At 41.7% G+C, this 16,792-nt stretch overlaps 1 protein-coding gene across 1 annotated transcript in view; it reads right to left on the reverse strand.

Moving 5' to 3' along the window:
* The window catches only part of T265_13206 (hypothetical protein), a gene marked incomplete at both ends in the record, with an annotated part of 36,944 nt that extends 22,951 nt beyond the window's left edge, over nucleotides 1–13,993 (reverse strand). Inside the window, 5 exons of the mRNA XM_009167763.1 lie at nucleotides 5,530–5,688; nucleotides 6,087–6,402; nucleotides 7,535–7,639; nucleotides 11,388–11,568; nucleotides 13,718–13,993. Coding sequence (XP_009166027.1) covers nucleotides 5,530–5,688; nucleotides 6,087–6,402; nucleotides 7,535–7,639; nucleotides 11,388–11,568; nucleotides 13,718–13,991 — 1,035 coding nt within the window. The remainder of the gene's footprint in view (nucleotides 1–5,529; nucleotides 5,689–6,086; nucleotides 6,403–7,534; nucleotides 7,640–11,387; nucleotides 11,569–13,717) is intronic.
* Between the last annotated feature and the right edge of the window lie 2,799 nt (nucleotides 13,994–16,792).

Raw genomic sequence — 16,792 nt, forward strand, 5'->3', positions numbered from 1 at the left:
TCAATAGTTTCCACTTGGTCGTGCGACTGCAGCTATGTGATATTCTGTACCCGCGCGAGAAACCCAATAACGTTAGTAGTATCGGAAAACATACCATCCTTCTCCCACTAAGATAAAATCTCTAAGCTACATCCCAAGTATTCCCGTAATCAAGAGGAATTTGATAATACGATAAACCAGACCGATTGGGTGTAATTCTCTGTTTGGAAACTGTTGCAAATCATATAAGAAAATGTTTAGTAATATTTCAACCGACCATACAAATGTTCTCATCTAACCATAAATGGTTAGTCTTGAATTTAAAAACTGATGACAATGCGTCGAGTACTCTCAGAGAAACTACGGCAAAAGTGTTATGACTTTTGAATAGTTAAGATAAGGGCAACATCTATTTATCAGCCTGGTTCTCATAATGGTGATTTTTGAACTTATGATGAATGTTTTAAATGCAGACAGATGTGACTGAAATATTTGGACAAGACAACACAACTCCAGTATTCTACAGATGAATATTCATTTGCCAGTTAAATTGGTTTTTATGAAAGAGTTGCAGCGAAATGTCTCTTCACTGAAAAGTGATTGTCGAAGAGTTTTCTTCAACCTAACAGATAATATAGCATTGAGTTAATTTCACACTTGTTTCATCATCATCATCATCATCATCGACAGCATGACATCAGTGTTCAACACTGATGCTTTACTGCCGTACAGCTATGATTTATTTGAAAGCCTTATTGTAAAGAAAAGAGTTATTTGAAAGGGTAAAGTTAAGAAGGCTTAGTGTGAGGTCCTTAAACGCAGCGGATCAGTTGTGGTATGTTCTGAAAAAAACGTCCCATAGGTTAAAGAAATTGCACCTTGCAACCCACGTGATCGTTCCCAAGGGTTTACGTCGCCACAGAACCTGTGTTAAAATATCTTTCTGTAAAACAAAATTTGTCGAAGGATTGTCCGAAAATATCTCGAGCATAATACGGGGTCATGTGGGGCATTCAAAAATACCGTATTTGATGAGGCACTTCGATGAAGCCACCACGAGCATTTGAAGCATGCTGCCCTTTTCTAAAATTGATTTCGAACACAATTTCAAAGAACATCAATGCAGATGGATAACTGACGCTTTAAAGTTGTGGTGTAGAGCAGGCTGAATCTTGACAGAAGCATCTTATCACTATCACAGCTCGAAATAGTACGAGGTTCAAAACTAAAAACGGTTAGCCGACCCCGGCACTTCGTTCGCACCTGACTAGATTTAGGTAAACTGGCAGTGTCTGAATCCTAGTGCCTGCCCCGAGTTGTGCAGTAGCCGTGTGCTAAAGGGAAGACACAGTTCAGTGTTTGTTTTTCTTGCTTAAACACCGAATGCCTTGTGCACAAATCGGAACAACTAGTTGCATTCTTTTAGCCTACTTGTGACCATTGGGTTACGGTCTATTGCAGCCACAATGTCAAGTTAGTGACGAAATCTACTAGCACTTGCCATGACAAAAAAGCTAGTGCGTTCACAGCGAAGTCATGTGGAGGTTTTCAAAGTATACTTCTCTCCGTAGAGGTGGACGAATTAAAGGATGCAGTTTGAATTTACGACAGGTATACGTCGGGAACAACTTGATCCAGTGTATCATAACAACCAAATTACAGGGTCTATTTGGATGAAATCAGCGATACAGAGACTAAACTTCATACGAGAGAAATGTGTGCTCTATATCTTATCTTGTCATATTCTTACCCATATCTTATCAGAAGAGTCCAAGTGACACAAAACACACAAGATCCCTAGCGTTTTTAAGCTCATCACAAAAACATGCGTCACCAATAGATATTAGACACAATCGATAAAAAACGGACGTTACTTTGAAATTTGTAACTTATGGCTCAAAACAGCTACCTAAAGTGGTGAAGAAGTGGAAAGCTAATGTGTCTGTAATGCCACGTTGCACTTTTTCACGGAATATTGAATTGAGTGTAAAAATCCCTGGAAGAAGTTGATTGTGGCCACTGACAAGTCGGAGTATGACTATACTACACTGTGTTTTGACCCTGAACTTCTCATATAATATACTTAACTGTTCTCACAGTCCAGCTCCAATATTGAAATATTTACGGCTGATATCTAGACTTTTGCAAATTATTCGTCAGAAAAGGTACCTAGATCATTAAACGCTGGCGTATAAAAAAATAAACGGCATTTAAGCCACGTCATCGAAAGTCGTTGTACGTCCTCCCAAACCTCATGAACGCGGGTGCAGTGGGATGAGTTTTGGCAAAGCTGGGAGGGAACGTGGCCAACCTAGCTATGTTTGCACCATTTGAAATTTGAGCAGACAATCTTATTAAGTTTTTTAAGACTCTCACGGACATTTACCGGCCTGGGTCTTTTTGTAAGTCATCAGCTAGGCATAGTGTCCTTTGTTTCCGTTTTGCTTCAACACCAAAGTCACAAATTACGTCGGTGTTAAAGACATACTCAACTAAATCTCTATTTGTCCTTGTCCTCATTGAAACCAATATGACTTGCAAATACCTTTACTGCGCCGTTTTCATGTAATATGGTATTCGAATAAAACAACATAACGTAGGTGGAAACTATAGGACTTGGCCTACCTGATGATCACCAAAAATGGCGAAACAGGTGGTAGGCCATCAAAAGCATAAGCATTGTGCTATGCACAGTAAATACACTCCAAATATGAGGTGGCATTTGTGCAGCAAATTCAATTGCAGATAATTTTTAACCAAAGGATCAGTTAACTCCATAGTGATTTGCAAGCGAATGTGCTTTGTCAAGATATATACTTCTACCTCTCTTGGGTGAACGTTGATGGAAGCAGTGAGCTGCAACAGCACTGGATCCTTTCGAATGCCGAACACCAGAGGATAAAGCATAAATTTTACGGACTGCACTTCAGTCTAATGTAAAAAGTCTGTCATGTAGTATCAAGGCTATCTGCAAAGTTCTCTAGCTTGCTTAATTACTATAACTGTTTGTTAACATTGGATGAGACTTACTAAGTATTGGCTTCATTTTGTTGATCCGGATTATGTTCGATTTTTAAAGGATACGAGATTGGTTTGATTCAGCCCATTGATACCAACTAATGAGTTGAACTTTCAAGCATAATAAACTTTAGCCCAAGGGATAATCCGATTATTCGGGCTCTGATTGTGGTGTGAGGATTTTTCAAAATTTACGGTTAAAAATTTCGTTCCGTCAGTAAAGCTTATCTGTGCTAAAAACCGAGTTTGTCCTTTTTGGGAATCATCAGCAGTGTGAACTCAAGTCAATTTCCAAGCTGTGACCTCCCAGCTGGTGCTCTGAACACTTAGCCGTTAGGCTTCGAGCGGCTGGTTAGTAGTGTGATTAACTTGCACGTAGACAGGATGCAGGGCTTATTTGTTCGGACGCGGGAACTACATCACTTGGTCACTTGTTGAATGGCTAATCAGATGAAAGTTTTACTCAGCTTGTGAAATTGGTCTTCCCTCGAGCAACTTATAATAGTGTGAAGAGAATTGAAAATTTTCAGTTGAGATCTTGTTCTGTCAGTGAAGCCAATCTATGCTGATAAGTCGAGAAGCAACGTACAGCTGTTTCAACCTTACTGGGGATTGTCAGCAGTGCGGATCTCCCGAACTTCCGACAATTTTAAATAGGTGACCTCCCGAACAGTGGTTTAAGACAAAACACTTCGACCTTGAGTGGCTGGACATCAATATGATCAGTGAAACTTCCACATGAGAAGTTGTCACTCAAGGAGCCAATTAATGTGCAACAATGTGATGTGATTCCTGTGAACGAAGGATGAGTGGGGCTATATACGGTTTAAGTGAGGGCTAATCACACTGGTATTCAGCCGGTCGCGGTCGAACGAGCACGCGTTTGACTACTGATCCGGCGTTCGCAACTCTGAGTGGCGTGAGATGTGCCTTGCTATTGATTCTCAATAAGGACGAAAATCTTCTGCAGCATTCCTCGGATTTTAGCAAAGGCCGCCTTTGCTGACAAGATAAGATCTCAGTTGAATATTCAGGTTTGGATGGTAGACATGCCATGAATCATATGGCGGGTTTCTGCCCCTCTCCCCATGTAAAATAAGTCCGCAAGACATAAGCAACTACCTCTCTAGGAACCACCAGAAAGGAATCTGAGGGTTAAAGAGATGTTCAAGACAAGGACCAAGAGTGGTCTTTCCCTTGGGCTAATATTACTTAGGCTGGTCTTGCCCTAAATACTTTTGGTTAGCCCTCTGCAGCCTTCATTAGCGTTTAACATCCACCTAGAACGAACCACATTTGGTCGTTTTCCACTTGTTCCTCCTCCATGAGAGAAGAATCATGCTGACTCAACATACACACGATAATCATACCGGGATCTTCAAACCAACTCACAGACGAACTCGTATGTGTGCTCCGCGCGGGCAAATCAAATTGTCCGATGTGCGACGCTCACACACTAGTCCTTATCGGGGAGTCAACTTGTGTCCAGGAGAAGTTTTTCCCCCGATCCCAGAAGAGATATGTTCATTGTCATCGACATCTGGATCATTCAACATGTATTCTAATTTCATCAAACTCATTCGGAATAGTCATGTGCGCACTGTCTGGTAACGATGAGTGCACTGTAAGTTCGGTCCTGCAGAAAACACGTCACATGCATATTTACTTGCTCTATGGTATCTTCCGAGTGCGGTGTACACAAAAAGTTGACATAGTCAATGCCAGCTATTTGCAGACGTTTGTAGGTGTTAAAATGTGCTTGTTTTTCAGCATGCGTTTGCAGTAAACAGTGGTACTCCTGCGTACGATGATTATCTGTGAGTTAGACTCAAATTGAAGGCTTGCTTGTTTAGAATAGGCTTTAAGTATCCTTTATGCTGTCATTAGTGTGATAAACGATTGATGACAGCCGGTCCACCTTATAACTCATTAAAAGTCTCTTGTCTGATCTCTCGTTTCCTTTTCCTCCCTCTGGCCTATACGTCCAACAGTACCGCGTCACTCTATCCAAGTAGACATGTCAGTTTACCGTCAGTTCGTCCTACTAACTTCCAACTCGATAGGTCTTCTACAACGCGTACGTTTTTCCTAATATCTCCCGGCGAGATGAACGAAATTCTGGAAGGTACGTACACTAGCACTCAAAGAGTGGGGGGCTAAGATGGCACGTTTTTCGCCTATGACTTGTCTCCTGAATGATCACATGTAGGTTAAAACCAGGACGTTAATTTCAAGGCCTCAGGGAAAGATAGCCTAAAATCATAGCTTATTTTGTAACTAAACGGAGACTCGACTGGATTCCAGTTGAGTCTGTCATCAACGATATCCTTTAACTGAATGTGTGGCATATAGACCATCTTATATTTCATCCGGTGCGACAATTGAGATATCACATCATATATTCTTGAGTTGAAATGTTGCGCATGAGGTTGTTGGTAGTAAAACAGTCTATCCAAATTTCTTCAACAAAATGCAGCGAAGCTGAACAACCGAATATAAGAAGTCGACATTTTACTCATAAGATTGATGTACCTTTTCAGATGACGCCTTCCGTTCATTTGTTTCTTGAGCTTTCTTTTGCCTAGCCGCCTCTTCTTCCTTCTTCTTTTTCAGTTGTTCCCGAAAATAAGCCCGCTTCCTCGACTTCCACGCCATAAACATTTTTTCATTTTCCTGAGCCTTTTCTAACGCCTACAAAAATGTAAGAAAGTGGACTTTTTCGCTTTATGGACACAAATACCGCATGAGTATCAAAGTCTACTTATTTATCATAGATCAAGGGTGTTCTTGAGTCAGATACATTGCTTAACATGTAGGCACATCGGAATCCGGTTCACCGTCATGATCAGAAATGTCACCACCAACACCAAAGACAGCACTCGCAGCAGAACTAATACTCGCCTAGTACCAACAATTAGTTGGCCCAGTTTAGGATACGTGAGGTAGTCGTAGTCCACGAATCCCGGTGACGATCACTCCCAACAGAACAAGTTAGCTAGGTTGATTGAAAACCATATACTCATCATTATTTATGCTGGGAGGACAACTGGACAAACTTTAGGTGGGGAAAAATCAATAAGAAATCGTACCTCCAACTTTCTCTCAGCTTCTTTGGCTTCTTTCTCGGACATTACACGTTTTGCTTCAAGGATTGATTTCTGAGACTTCAGGTACCATTCTCGGTAAGCTAGCATCCTCATGGATGCTGCGTCATTAGCGCCTTGTTTTGGTACTTCGACAAACGTGCCCAAATGACAGGAACTTGGCCGACGTGGACTCGATTTAGTTGAGGGGAGAGTTCTTACATGCTGGTTATTCTTATCCGCTGTTGATACCTGGCTTCGCGGCCCAACACCTGGCTCACTTGTTTGCTTGTCCGCGTTCTTCAAGATGGGACTTGGGAGGCTAAAATGTAGTTCAGTATTTTTCTCAGTGGTGACGATAAAACCTGCATTTGTAACACAATAACAGACCACAGAAGCGGAACACCAAATTTTCTCAGTGGCCTTGGCACCACACAGATACAACAGGCACTTATATGCTGTGCAACCACTACAGACAACAACAGGTTACTCCAAGTGCAGGTCCCTCAATCCGGACCCTTGAGATTTGCACCTGAAAGCCAGAAAACTGCTTCTGTTTCATCGTCAGCGCTCTTTTTTGACATGGTCCCCTTTCCGTACCGGTTCCATTTTTTACTATTTATGCAAAGTGTAAAAAGTCAACCAGAAATTAAGTATAACTTCAAATTAGAATAAGTTGTATGCTTTTTTTGATGCTTTTCATCCGCTGAAGTACGTTGCGCACATCATTCGTGACAGCTCTGGCCTCCCGGTCATTCCGTCCGCTGTACCATTTTATCACATTTTAACGGAGCCAGTTTTTGGATATTACGGCCGCTATGGAAAACAGTGCCTGTGAAGCACATACTGACCTGGTGGAACTATCGAAGCGTACGAGCAGCTGTGGGACACGTAGTTCTACTCGTAGTTCTACTTGAACTTAGGGAGTAGCTAAACAACAGTTTCATTTAATGTACAGTACAGCTGCAGTGAGCAGCAGTTAAAAGAAAATATGAGAATTTGAATTCATTTTTAAAAACTTGACAATAGCCTGTGCCTTCTTAATGGCAACTAGTTCAGTGCGTTCAAGAACAAAACCGTGAATTCAATATTTATACAACAGACCAGTGGCAATGAAGTCGCACTTTCCAAAAGCGCAGGTTGACTTTTAAATAGTTAGGTGAAATGAGATCGTGGTCATGGGAGGGGTACGCACGCTCACTGATTTCGGCGTGATGAATATCCAGTCTATCCACTGATCCCCCTGTTTACCACAGAGTGTCTTCCATAACGGGAAAAATGGAGACTCACTAAAAAAATGCCACCCTCTCCTCAAGCTCTCTCCTATCGAGCTCCCTTAACCCCACCCAAGATACTAAATTTAGGAACAAACAAGATTAAAATTATACCAGGCAAAAGTGGGCTATTTTCTATTACAGTTTCAATGGTTTTAATGACCTCTTATGTAAACTCACCTCAAGCTGTTTGATCTTGTTAATCTAGCTGTTGCAGTGAGTGATTCTACTGAGGAGGCTTTTTTCGGCTTTGCTGTTTCGGGTTGTGCTGTAGATTCCTTGACACTTAGATAGGAAGACAAGTGAAATCCGTTTAAAATTAGAGCAATAGTTGTATGTGCTATATATCGTTGAGCGGTTTCAAAGCACGCAAATAAACAGACACCTGATTCTCACTACTATCAACAGAGTTCATCTTCGAGTTTCACATGAATACAACTCGAAAAGTAAAGATGAGGCAATATTGTTTCTTGTGAGTTCCATGGTGGGCTAAAGTTCCACTTCATTCTTGTTTGTCACGCACAAAGGACTAAAAAAGAGAACGCATCACTTCACTATTTTGTATTATCACTTCTGTCAGACTTTATAATCTATTTGCAAAGCATTTGCAGCATCGTTGAATGGACCACAACAGAATTCTGAGACAAAACTGCATTGCGATAAAAATACAAAACAATATGTGTGGTAACCTATATGATCAACCTCTAAGAACCGTGGAGACTGCGCAAAGATTTGAAGTGCATCGCTAATAAATATTCCACTTCTCTCATTTGATGTGACTCGCAAGTCAGCTACATGGAAGGTGCGACAATGGATTCTGTAAAGTTTTGCTCCATTGCTTTTCAGTTGTGCTGTAATTTCAATCAGTAGCTTACGATACATTTCATTGCAATTCTCGTTACAGGCATAATAAAGGACGGATTCGTGGGGGCTACCAGCAAAACTAGAGATGGTACTGATGAGGTGACGATTAAGCCGACGGCCAATATGGTAATAATGAAGATGATAATGTTGATAAAAACGAAGGATTTTGATACCATGAGGATAGCAGTGACGACTGTAGCATTAACGATGGTGCTAAGGTTAGAGAGTAAGAACAGCTGTTAAGAGTGACCCACTTGCAATTCTGACCAATCCGCAAAGAATATAGCTAGGATTAATGCTGTTTTAGACGATATAAGTGGAACAGTTTGTGGGTTCAGTGGCGTAGCATCAGCTTGGGATATGTTTGCAGTGAAATTGTCACATAGACCAATTAGAGATTTCTAGCAAACGGACCCATCACTTAAAACGGTTGCGCGTCAAATAACAGGGTAAGTAACCGGGTATAAAAATGGGAAACGGATTCAAAAATGGAGCCTACAGCATCTATTCTATTTTGTTTTGCCAGGTAAAGACACACTCATGACAAAGAATTTGCCAACTAAGTTCAGGAGAGGGTAGCGAAACATGGTTTAGAGAGTGAGACTTCTGGCTCCTTGGTCACAGTCCCAATGGACGACGCCAACAGCTCCTCATTACAAAGGCATTGAGTGAACAATAAAACAAGTAGCTGAGACAGAACGCTGTGGTCCGTCATGATTTAAGACGTCATACAGGAATTTACACAAGATGGATCTTAACAGGTGATGTGCTTGATCTGCATGATTTCCAGTAGCTGTCCTGTTTGTGTTGATCGATTGTCTTGCTTGTCAGGACTTCCCAGGCAGAGGGCTCTACGGACGCCTGAAACCTGTCGAAAACTTTTGGCCAGATGCACTTCTGTGCCGAACTCACCACATTCCTGCCATTCTATATATTTTCAGTTTCCTTTTTGAGCTACTTCCAGAAGATAATGGCTGCCTTCCGCCCCGCTACTCCGGGAAATGCCTGTTCACTCGTATCCATATACTGGCCCCAAACATTTTCCTCTGCGTTTCGGGACCTTTTCTCCTCCAATGGTTTACGCAACTGTGCTTTGATTTACTAATTCTGTATTGAACCACTTATTCTTACAAGTTCATCTGTCCCGGTCCACGTGTTCTCATTGACCCTTATCTACTGGATGCCAACTGCGGATTATCCGATTACTTTAGGCTTGTCGACAACTTTTGGCCAGATGCATTTTTGTGCCGAACTCACCACATTCCTGTTATTCTATATATTTTCAGTTTCCTTTTTGAGCTACTTCCAGAAGATAATGGCTGCCTTCCGCCCCGCTACTCCGGGAAATGCCTGTTCACTCGTATCCATATACTGGCCCCAAACATTTTCCTCTGCGTTTCGGGACCTTTTCTCCTCCAATGGTTTACGCAACTGTGCTTTGATTTACTAATTCTGTATTGAACCACTTATTCTTACAAGTTCATCTGTCCCGGTCCACGTGTTCTCATTGACCCTTATCTACTGGATGCCAACTGCGGATTATCCCATTACTTTAGGCTTTCCGTATTATTTTAACTCACTAGATCTTATGCCTCCTGCTCTTGAACGATCGGTTTGCTTAGCGATGCACAGGTATGGAGCACTTTCTTAGCAAACCACTGCCTTCTGAAGACTCTTGCAGTGAGCCGGAAACCGAAATTTTCGCCCATGCGAGTAGGTCCTACCACTGTAGTTTAAAAAAAACAGAGCACTTGAAACTCAAGATGGCGCCTAAATCAGTCCTGTAAATGCAGCAATTCAGTCTCAGTAAGCTGTGTTTCGCAAGCCACAAGCGTAAATGTTGACATACACAACCCTATGTTTTGCAACGCACTAACTGCCTTTATTCAATATGTAGAGTTAGTGAGACTTTAATACAAAAAAACTATTCGCAGCCTCGAGTTAATCACTCTAAAATTGCAAGGAAGCTCGAGCATGTCAACTGTGACACAGAAACTAGGGCATGTAAGTACGTGAATTGATATGCACCACGCTTTATTCAAGTAAATTAAGGTTCCAAAGTGCTTTCTATATAGCCGTGCAATTTGTGAGGTGGAGTTTGTAGGTTTGACGTAAGTGTGCTTTCTATCAAGTGTTATGCTTACATGAAATGATCTATATTGCGTGCCATGTTTAAGGATGCAATGATAACACACTTAAAGGTCAGAAGGGAAATTCTGCTGTGGACCAGGTAAATGGAATACATTTAAGTCCATGCGTCATGAAGACCGTTTGTAGCTTTTGTTCTAACTCTATTTTCTGTGACTGTATTTAGGGAAGGTGACTGCCAATAAAAATCACCCCATTCTGCTCGGGCCTTGGGAGTGGTTGTATGTTTCTTTGCAAAATGAGTCAACAGCACGTTCTGTGAAATTAGTATCTCATATTGTTCTGTTGTGGTTCTAAGTTTCATAACAGTATCCGCGCTTGTATGACGGTGTTTCAGACCCGGACTCTTGATGTGCTCAATTCCTGTCTCTTCGTTCGATCTCTCCTGGTAGGTCAATCTACACGTGGCTATTCTCCGCGTGGCGGCTCAGCTTCAAAATTTTGCCCTGCATGAGGACTTTAATGGGACAGCACCACGCACACCACTCATGACAGTAATTTTGTTGCCATATTGTACTGAAAGCATTTTGTAAATGTTGACACAGTCGATAACTTCATGGCCGCTTGGGCCAAACCTGAAAAAAAAGTCAAAGCTAAAAGTATAAAATACACTAAATGTATAGTTCTACTAATAAATATTTTTGTTTGGCTTTGGAATGAAGTTTTATTTGATTTAAAGACAGAATCCTCCCGCTTCGCAGTGGTGAAGTATTTATGCAATTCTGTCCGATGATGGACCATCGCAAGAGACTGAGTGGGAGTAGCTTCGTAGAGAAAGTTTATCGAAGAAATATTCATAAGGGTGTCAACTAAAACTGATATCTTCCGAGTGTTGATGTTTTCTGATGATACTGTCTTTTGATGAAGGTCCCTCTAATTGAGACCAGCACGTCGTCTTGAATTCCTATCTTTGTTTTTAATAATTGACTGAGATGATTTTCGGTCCCAAATTTACGCCAAAAATGTGAAACATTGTTGTAGCTACCTACGCACCGCAAGTAATTCTCGGCACTGGACTCACCAAGATTTACGAACTGTCGATGCTGCTGGTGGTGAGGGCGTTTGTACCAAATCGACCGGTTGTACGCCTAACGTATTTTTCTGTACATTTTCTTGTTGTGAGTGTTCAGAGTCTTCATGGAGAACAGCAAGTTTTGGCTTTGGCTCCATGGCTCTCTCAGCTGTATCTGGCGATTTACCATCTGCATTTGGGAAGAAGAAATGGAATCACTGACCATTACTTTTTATGTTTAAAACAACAAACCTCAACACGCTGAAACATGATTTTTCAAGTTCAAAAATGTAAAACATACTCTTAGATTATAAACCACTTTGGTCCTCTGAGATCATTTTGCGTGTCTTTAACAGCTTTATTTTGGTAGGTAGTTAAACCAATATGCAAAAAGCAGTAAGTTCTGGTTTTCCGGGCGTAGATCATGAGTAGCGACATTGGTAAGTAGAACGTCTGTAGACCCTGGATACTGAGGCAGTTAACAAACCTTTAAATTAAGAACAGTCACTTGGGTAATTTGAATCACACAGCAAAGCTGGGAATGTTTACGAAGAAAGCATAATGTGGAAATTCAAAATTCTTAGTGAATAATTGTACTGTGTTTACACAAGCTGGAAACCACTTATTTTAGAGCAAAAAAAGTCGAGAAACAAAATCAAAATGTCGTTCTCATTATGAAAAGGAGACAGGAAGATAAATGCTTGCTTAATTCGCCGTCTGTATGGACCCCGCAGCAGATTGAAAACGCTTTATTGTAAAAACTCTTTGTTTGATGCTGACGGCAATATGTTGTAACCAACTGTTGATCATTTCATCCTCGTCGTAAGTTTATATTTTCCTGTGAGAGTGTAACAATTTGCCATTACTGTCTCCAACAGTTAATTAAGATTATAGATAGGCGTGACTGTGCTTTGTTACTGTGGAATTGCCGCTAAATACTTTGGAAGCTAATCAAGGACATAAGAGCATAGTAACAAGCATTGCACTGTGATCACTGACTGTTAAATTTCGGTATCCGACTGCAATGAGTCAAGAAAAAAGAATGCCTCATAGAATGTACAGTTATCACTTAGCCAAAGTGGACATTTTGTTTTGCTAACATGGATTCTGAAGCTACTGTGTTCCAGCGGGATGCCTTTAAGCAAAGCGTGTAAGGTGGTACATTATCATTGTTAATCTGCGTGGCTACCGCTTAATAACAGGTTTGAATAAAGCTGTAAATAAACAGGTCGCCACAAAGAATGGAACCTCTACTTTCTCGTATCCTCAGTGTATGACTGACGATCTATGTGTACTACTGTAACCATCAGTAATGGGATCCATTATCAGTGTCAGAGGGCCATGGATATGAAAATATTCTACGGGTTACGGAGTAGTAAGATATCTGCTGCCAGAACAAAAGCAAATGTGAAAAGAATAACAGTTTTACCGCAGCCACAATAAATAAATTTATATGCGGGAAAGTATGCAAAAATGAAGATAAGCAAGGTGAACTTCTGTCTCAGAAAGGACGAAAAGGCAAGATTTGGAGAAATTCAGCTGGTGCAGTGTGAACGTTCTCGATATTTACTGTAAGTACCAGGCTTTAGTACAAGATCTTGCAAAGGCAAACGGTTAGGCAACTAAGTTCACCTTTTAGCTTGATTGCTAGCTATGTTCCACCCTCAGTGCAGGGCGCAGTTGCCGACAAACCCTTAACTCCATCAGCACCAATCCAAGTAAGAGAACAAGTTAAAACAGCCAAGAAACTTATGTAATGCTCTTACAACTCGTGGGTTTTGAAGGGAATGTGATAATAAATTCGGTGAAATATCTCCAAAATCGTTTAAATAAACTAGCGATTGATGAGTGAAGGCACGCCTGATTGCTTGTCGGTAGCTGCTCATCTGTATGAAAAACAACCCTCATACTCAACACTTTTTGAAAATATGATTTTTGAAGTGTTCAACGGAAGCATACCGCCTTTATGATGCCGGAAAATACAAAAAGCAATGCCCAGATCAATTCCAGTTTTTCCTGTAAAAAATTGTACACTCCACCCGGGATTTTTCCTTCTAGCTTAATGCGGGTTTGAAACGCTGCTAGATGAACGCCTATAACACCAGTGAACAATCACAGAAAGTTAGAAGGGTGGCGCAGATGCGTGGCTTAACAAAACTTTCGAAGGATTTACGCAGCTCATTTATGAAAAGAGATTATATTCAGCATAAGTTGGGACACGTTGTAGAATAAAGCAGCCTATCACATTGAAAGAATACGGCACTAGGACCAATCTCACTAACCGTCTACTTCAAGCAGGTGTGGGGAAATTACTGAAACTGATTTCCAGTTCTACTCACCTTTGATGGCCTCTTCCTGCTCTTGTTCTGAGTACCGAGCACTGGTCATGTCACCAAGTCCAAACTCCAATTCGGATGGCTTCGGATATAACTGAGTGGTCGGGTATATTTCTGCTTTTCTGGAGGCCGTTATATCCTTTTCTTCTCTTGAGTCACTCAAGGTTTCTTGACACATGCTAATAAACTCTTGACTAACTACGGGATTTTGACCCACATCTCCCAAGGGGCATTTTGCTTGTTCTAATTCTGCGATGCTCCGGTTAACTTCGTCGACTGAGATTGCATGAATTCAGATAGCGAAACGAACCTGACTCTCTGTTCGTTGCATAAGCTGACGAGGTATGATCTAAATGACTGATCTCATTGACTACAACGGCTGCGTGTTTCCAAAGATTACTTCAAATTGCATAGACAAACCGTCTTTGAAAGTGACAGATTTTATTGGAGAAGCAGGCTTTGATTTGAGAAAAGAGATTCCTTCCAAAAGACTAGTTTCTGTCTCTTTTTCGTCTGAAAATAACCATTAATTAAAAAAAACTACCATCAAGCCCTAGTTCAGCGAAAATATCCCGTCGTTGGCGGCGCCCCTTTTTCTTTTTAGACTTTTCTTTCGTTTCGCTGCTGAAAAGGTTTAGCGGATCCTCGTTGAGAATATCAAGCGGAGATAAAGACATGTGACTAAAACAAAACCAAATAACCGCCCAATGGTTACTCCACTTTTCACCCTATTGGTGATTAATTTACTCGGGGTTCAGTTTAGGAGACTCAAGCCGCCCAAGTCAGAAGCTGTGGCATTATCCAAAGGCTGGTGCAAGTGATTATAAGAGGAATATGGTTATTCATCAGCCGTATCTGACAACTCGAAAGAAATAGCAGATGGCCAGCGTAGGAACTGTACTCAGAAGCTGAGCCAAAATGGTGCGAGATATTATGGCAGGTACAAAAAGCTTCATCCAGGTTAGTGTTCACAAAGCAGCTGTGCCAGGTACGTGTTCCATTATGTTTCTTTTCATTATATTTTTACTAACGTATTCTTCGTCTTTACTCTATTATGCTTGCTTTGTCCCGTACTTATTTGAGCTGGAAACCTACCGCATGATACCCATACTCTGGTCGATTGGTACACCGATATAAAAAGAAAACGGACGGTACGATTGAGGCGCGAATCATCTGCCAACACAGATGGCGCATCTATTGTGGTTCCATTCACGTGCACAGTAACTGTGGTACATCGAATAGCCTGTGGCATGCAACCTGAATGGTTGAACAAATCGGGTCGCTCCACCTGAAGAAGTCCTCTGACTAACATGGGTAAAATTAGCTTTCCAAATATGGACCGGTGGACTCACTTTTGTCAAAGGTTACAAGGGCTTCGAGATGCAATACCTCCCGGGTAGTTGGAAAACAAGGAATAACTTCGAAATGTCGCAGAGCCGACGGAGCACGGCCATAGACGTCTATCTTTGGTATTACACCCAACGTTTGGGAAATCATCGTAGAGGTGAGCAACGGGGAGAACGGTTTAGCATAACGGCCACCCTTCAACTGGGGTTGGCCACGCTGCGCTGGAAAGGCACTCTTCTATTCGTATGGAGCGTGCAGTTAAGCGGGATAATAAAATCAGAAGTCACAAGGTTATGCAAATCAGAGAGCTGGTTGACAATCCAGATTCTGTAATCAAATATTTCAAGGCAGTTCACACGCAAGGACTAGTAGTATATTCAGCATGAGTTGGGGACCCCCTGTAGATCAGAGCAGTCCGTTGCAATGCGGGCCGCAAGGTACAACAAACTACTCCCATTGATTGAGTCAGTGAATCTTCTTTGCACCATGAATACGAGTGCTCCTGATGTTTCGGCTAATGTTCCGGCAAACATTTCCCCCCAAAATTCTTCCGAGAAATTTTGTTCCGGTTACGTTAACTGTCAGCTTTGGAATGTCAACCTGTTGTTTCCATAGAAGATTGAGTAAAACGAGTTTCCTGTTTCTATACATGGCTGGTGAGATTCATCTTTCAATGCATCTAAATGAGCGTGCGATTTACCTTCTGTTACCATCCTGTCTCCCTCAGAGGTATGTACCCTTATCAGAAGACATCCAGATAATCTGCATTAGACTATCGCGTATAACCTGGAAGGACTAGTTTCAAAGCTGACCGCACCGGAGCTTTAGTCACTCATCACGCTTGTTCGAGATCGGTCTGCTAAGCGACTATTCCGGCTAGAAACCTCATAGCTACAAATTCACCCTCGCCTGTATGATCTCCCAGCTCTAATCTCTTGTTCAAAATATCATCCAGAGGGAACGTTCGCTGATAGACCCGATGGTGCGAGGTTTTTTCGCTTTTGGGTTAACCTGCCGGCTATGGTAACTTAAATACTTCTCTTAGCTACAAGGCACGGTCCTGCGTTTTGGTTCCTTGCACGTTGTTGATGCAGAAGGATTCCATGAAACCTGTCATAAATGCGTATTGCATCTCTACTGTGTCTTCGTTTTGCCAAGACAAGCCTAATCATTCAACACGCTCCTTCTAGAACCCAATTTAAGGCACTATTAGACATTTATTTATGCGAATCCTCGCGCTGGCAAGCATACTGCCCCGTGCCGAGAACATAAAGAGCAGTGCTACTACCTTTTTTCACTTGTGCCTTTCAGGTGAACGACAACCACTGACCGACAAGAACAAAACCGACCCGGGAAACTTGGGCAAAAGCCTCGATTCTATGTATCAATCCGTGAATCCGTGAATCCATGGCAGCTAGGCACAGGGAAGATGTAACAGCTGAACGGTATACATATGTATACTTGAACTATCCAACCGTACTTGCGTATAAGGCTAAAACCGAAGTGCTTTGGTGCCATCTAAGTGGTAACTTTAAAGTTCATTAATTCTGATCGTCTCAGGAACAAATATCTTTCCACTTACATCAAAAAGGTATACAAAGCTACTGCTCTTGGCCTTTTCCTCCAAGCACTACTAAAACCTGAATTTACCTCATCCATCACCGCGCTACCTCCAGAGAAGAGCACAGCAATCAAGAGACCCAGATCACTAACCCATCGATCTTTCGAAAC

The sequence above is a fragment of the Opisthorchis viverrini genome (assembly GCF_000715545.1).
Source record: "Opisthorchis viverrini unplaced genomic scaffold opera_v5_47, whole genome shotgun sequence".
NCBI classification, from domain to species: Eukaryota; Metazoa; Platyhelminthes; class Trematoda; order Opisthorchiida; family Opisthorchiidae; genus Opisthorchis; species Opisthorchis viverrini.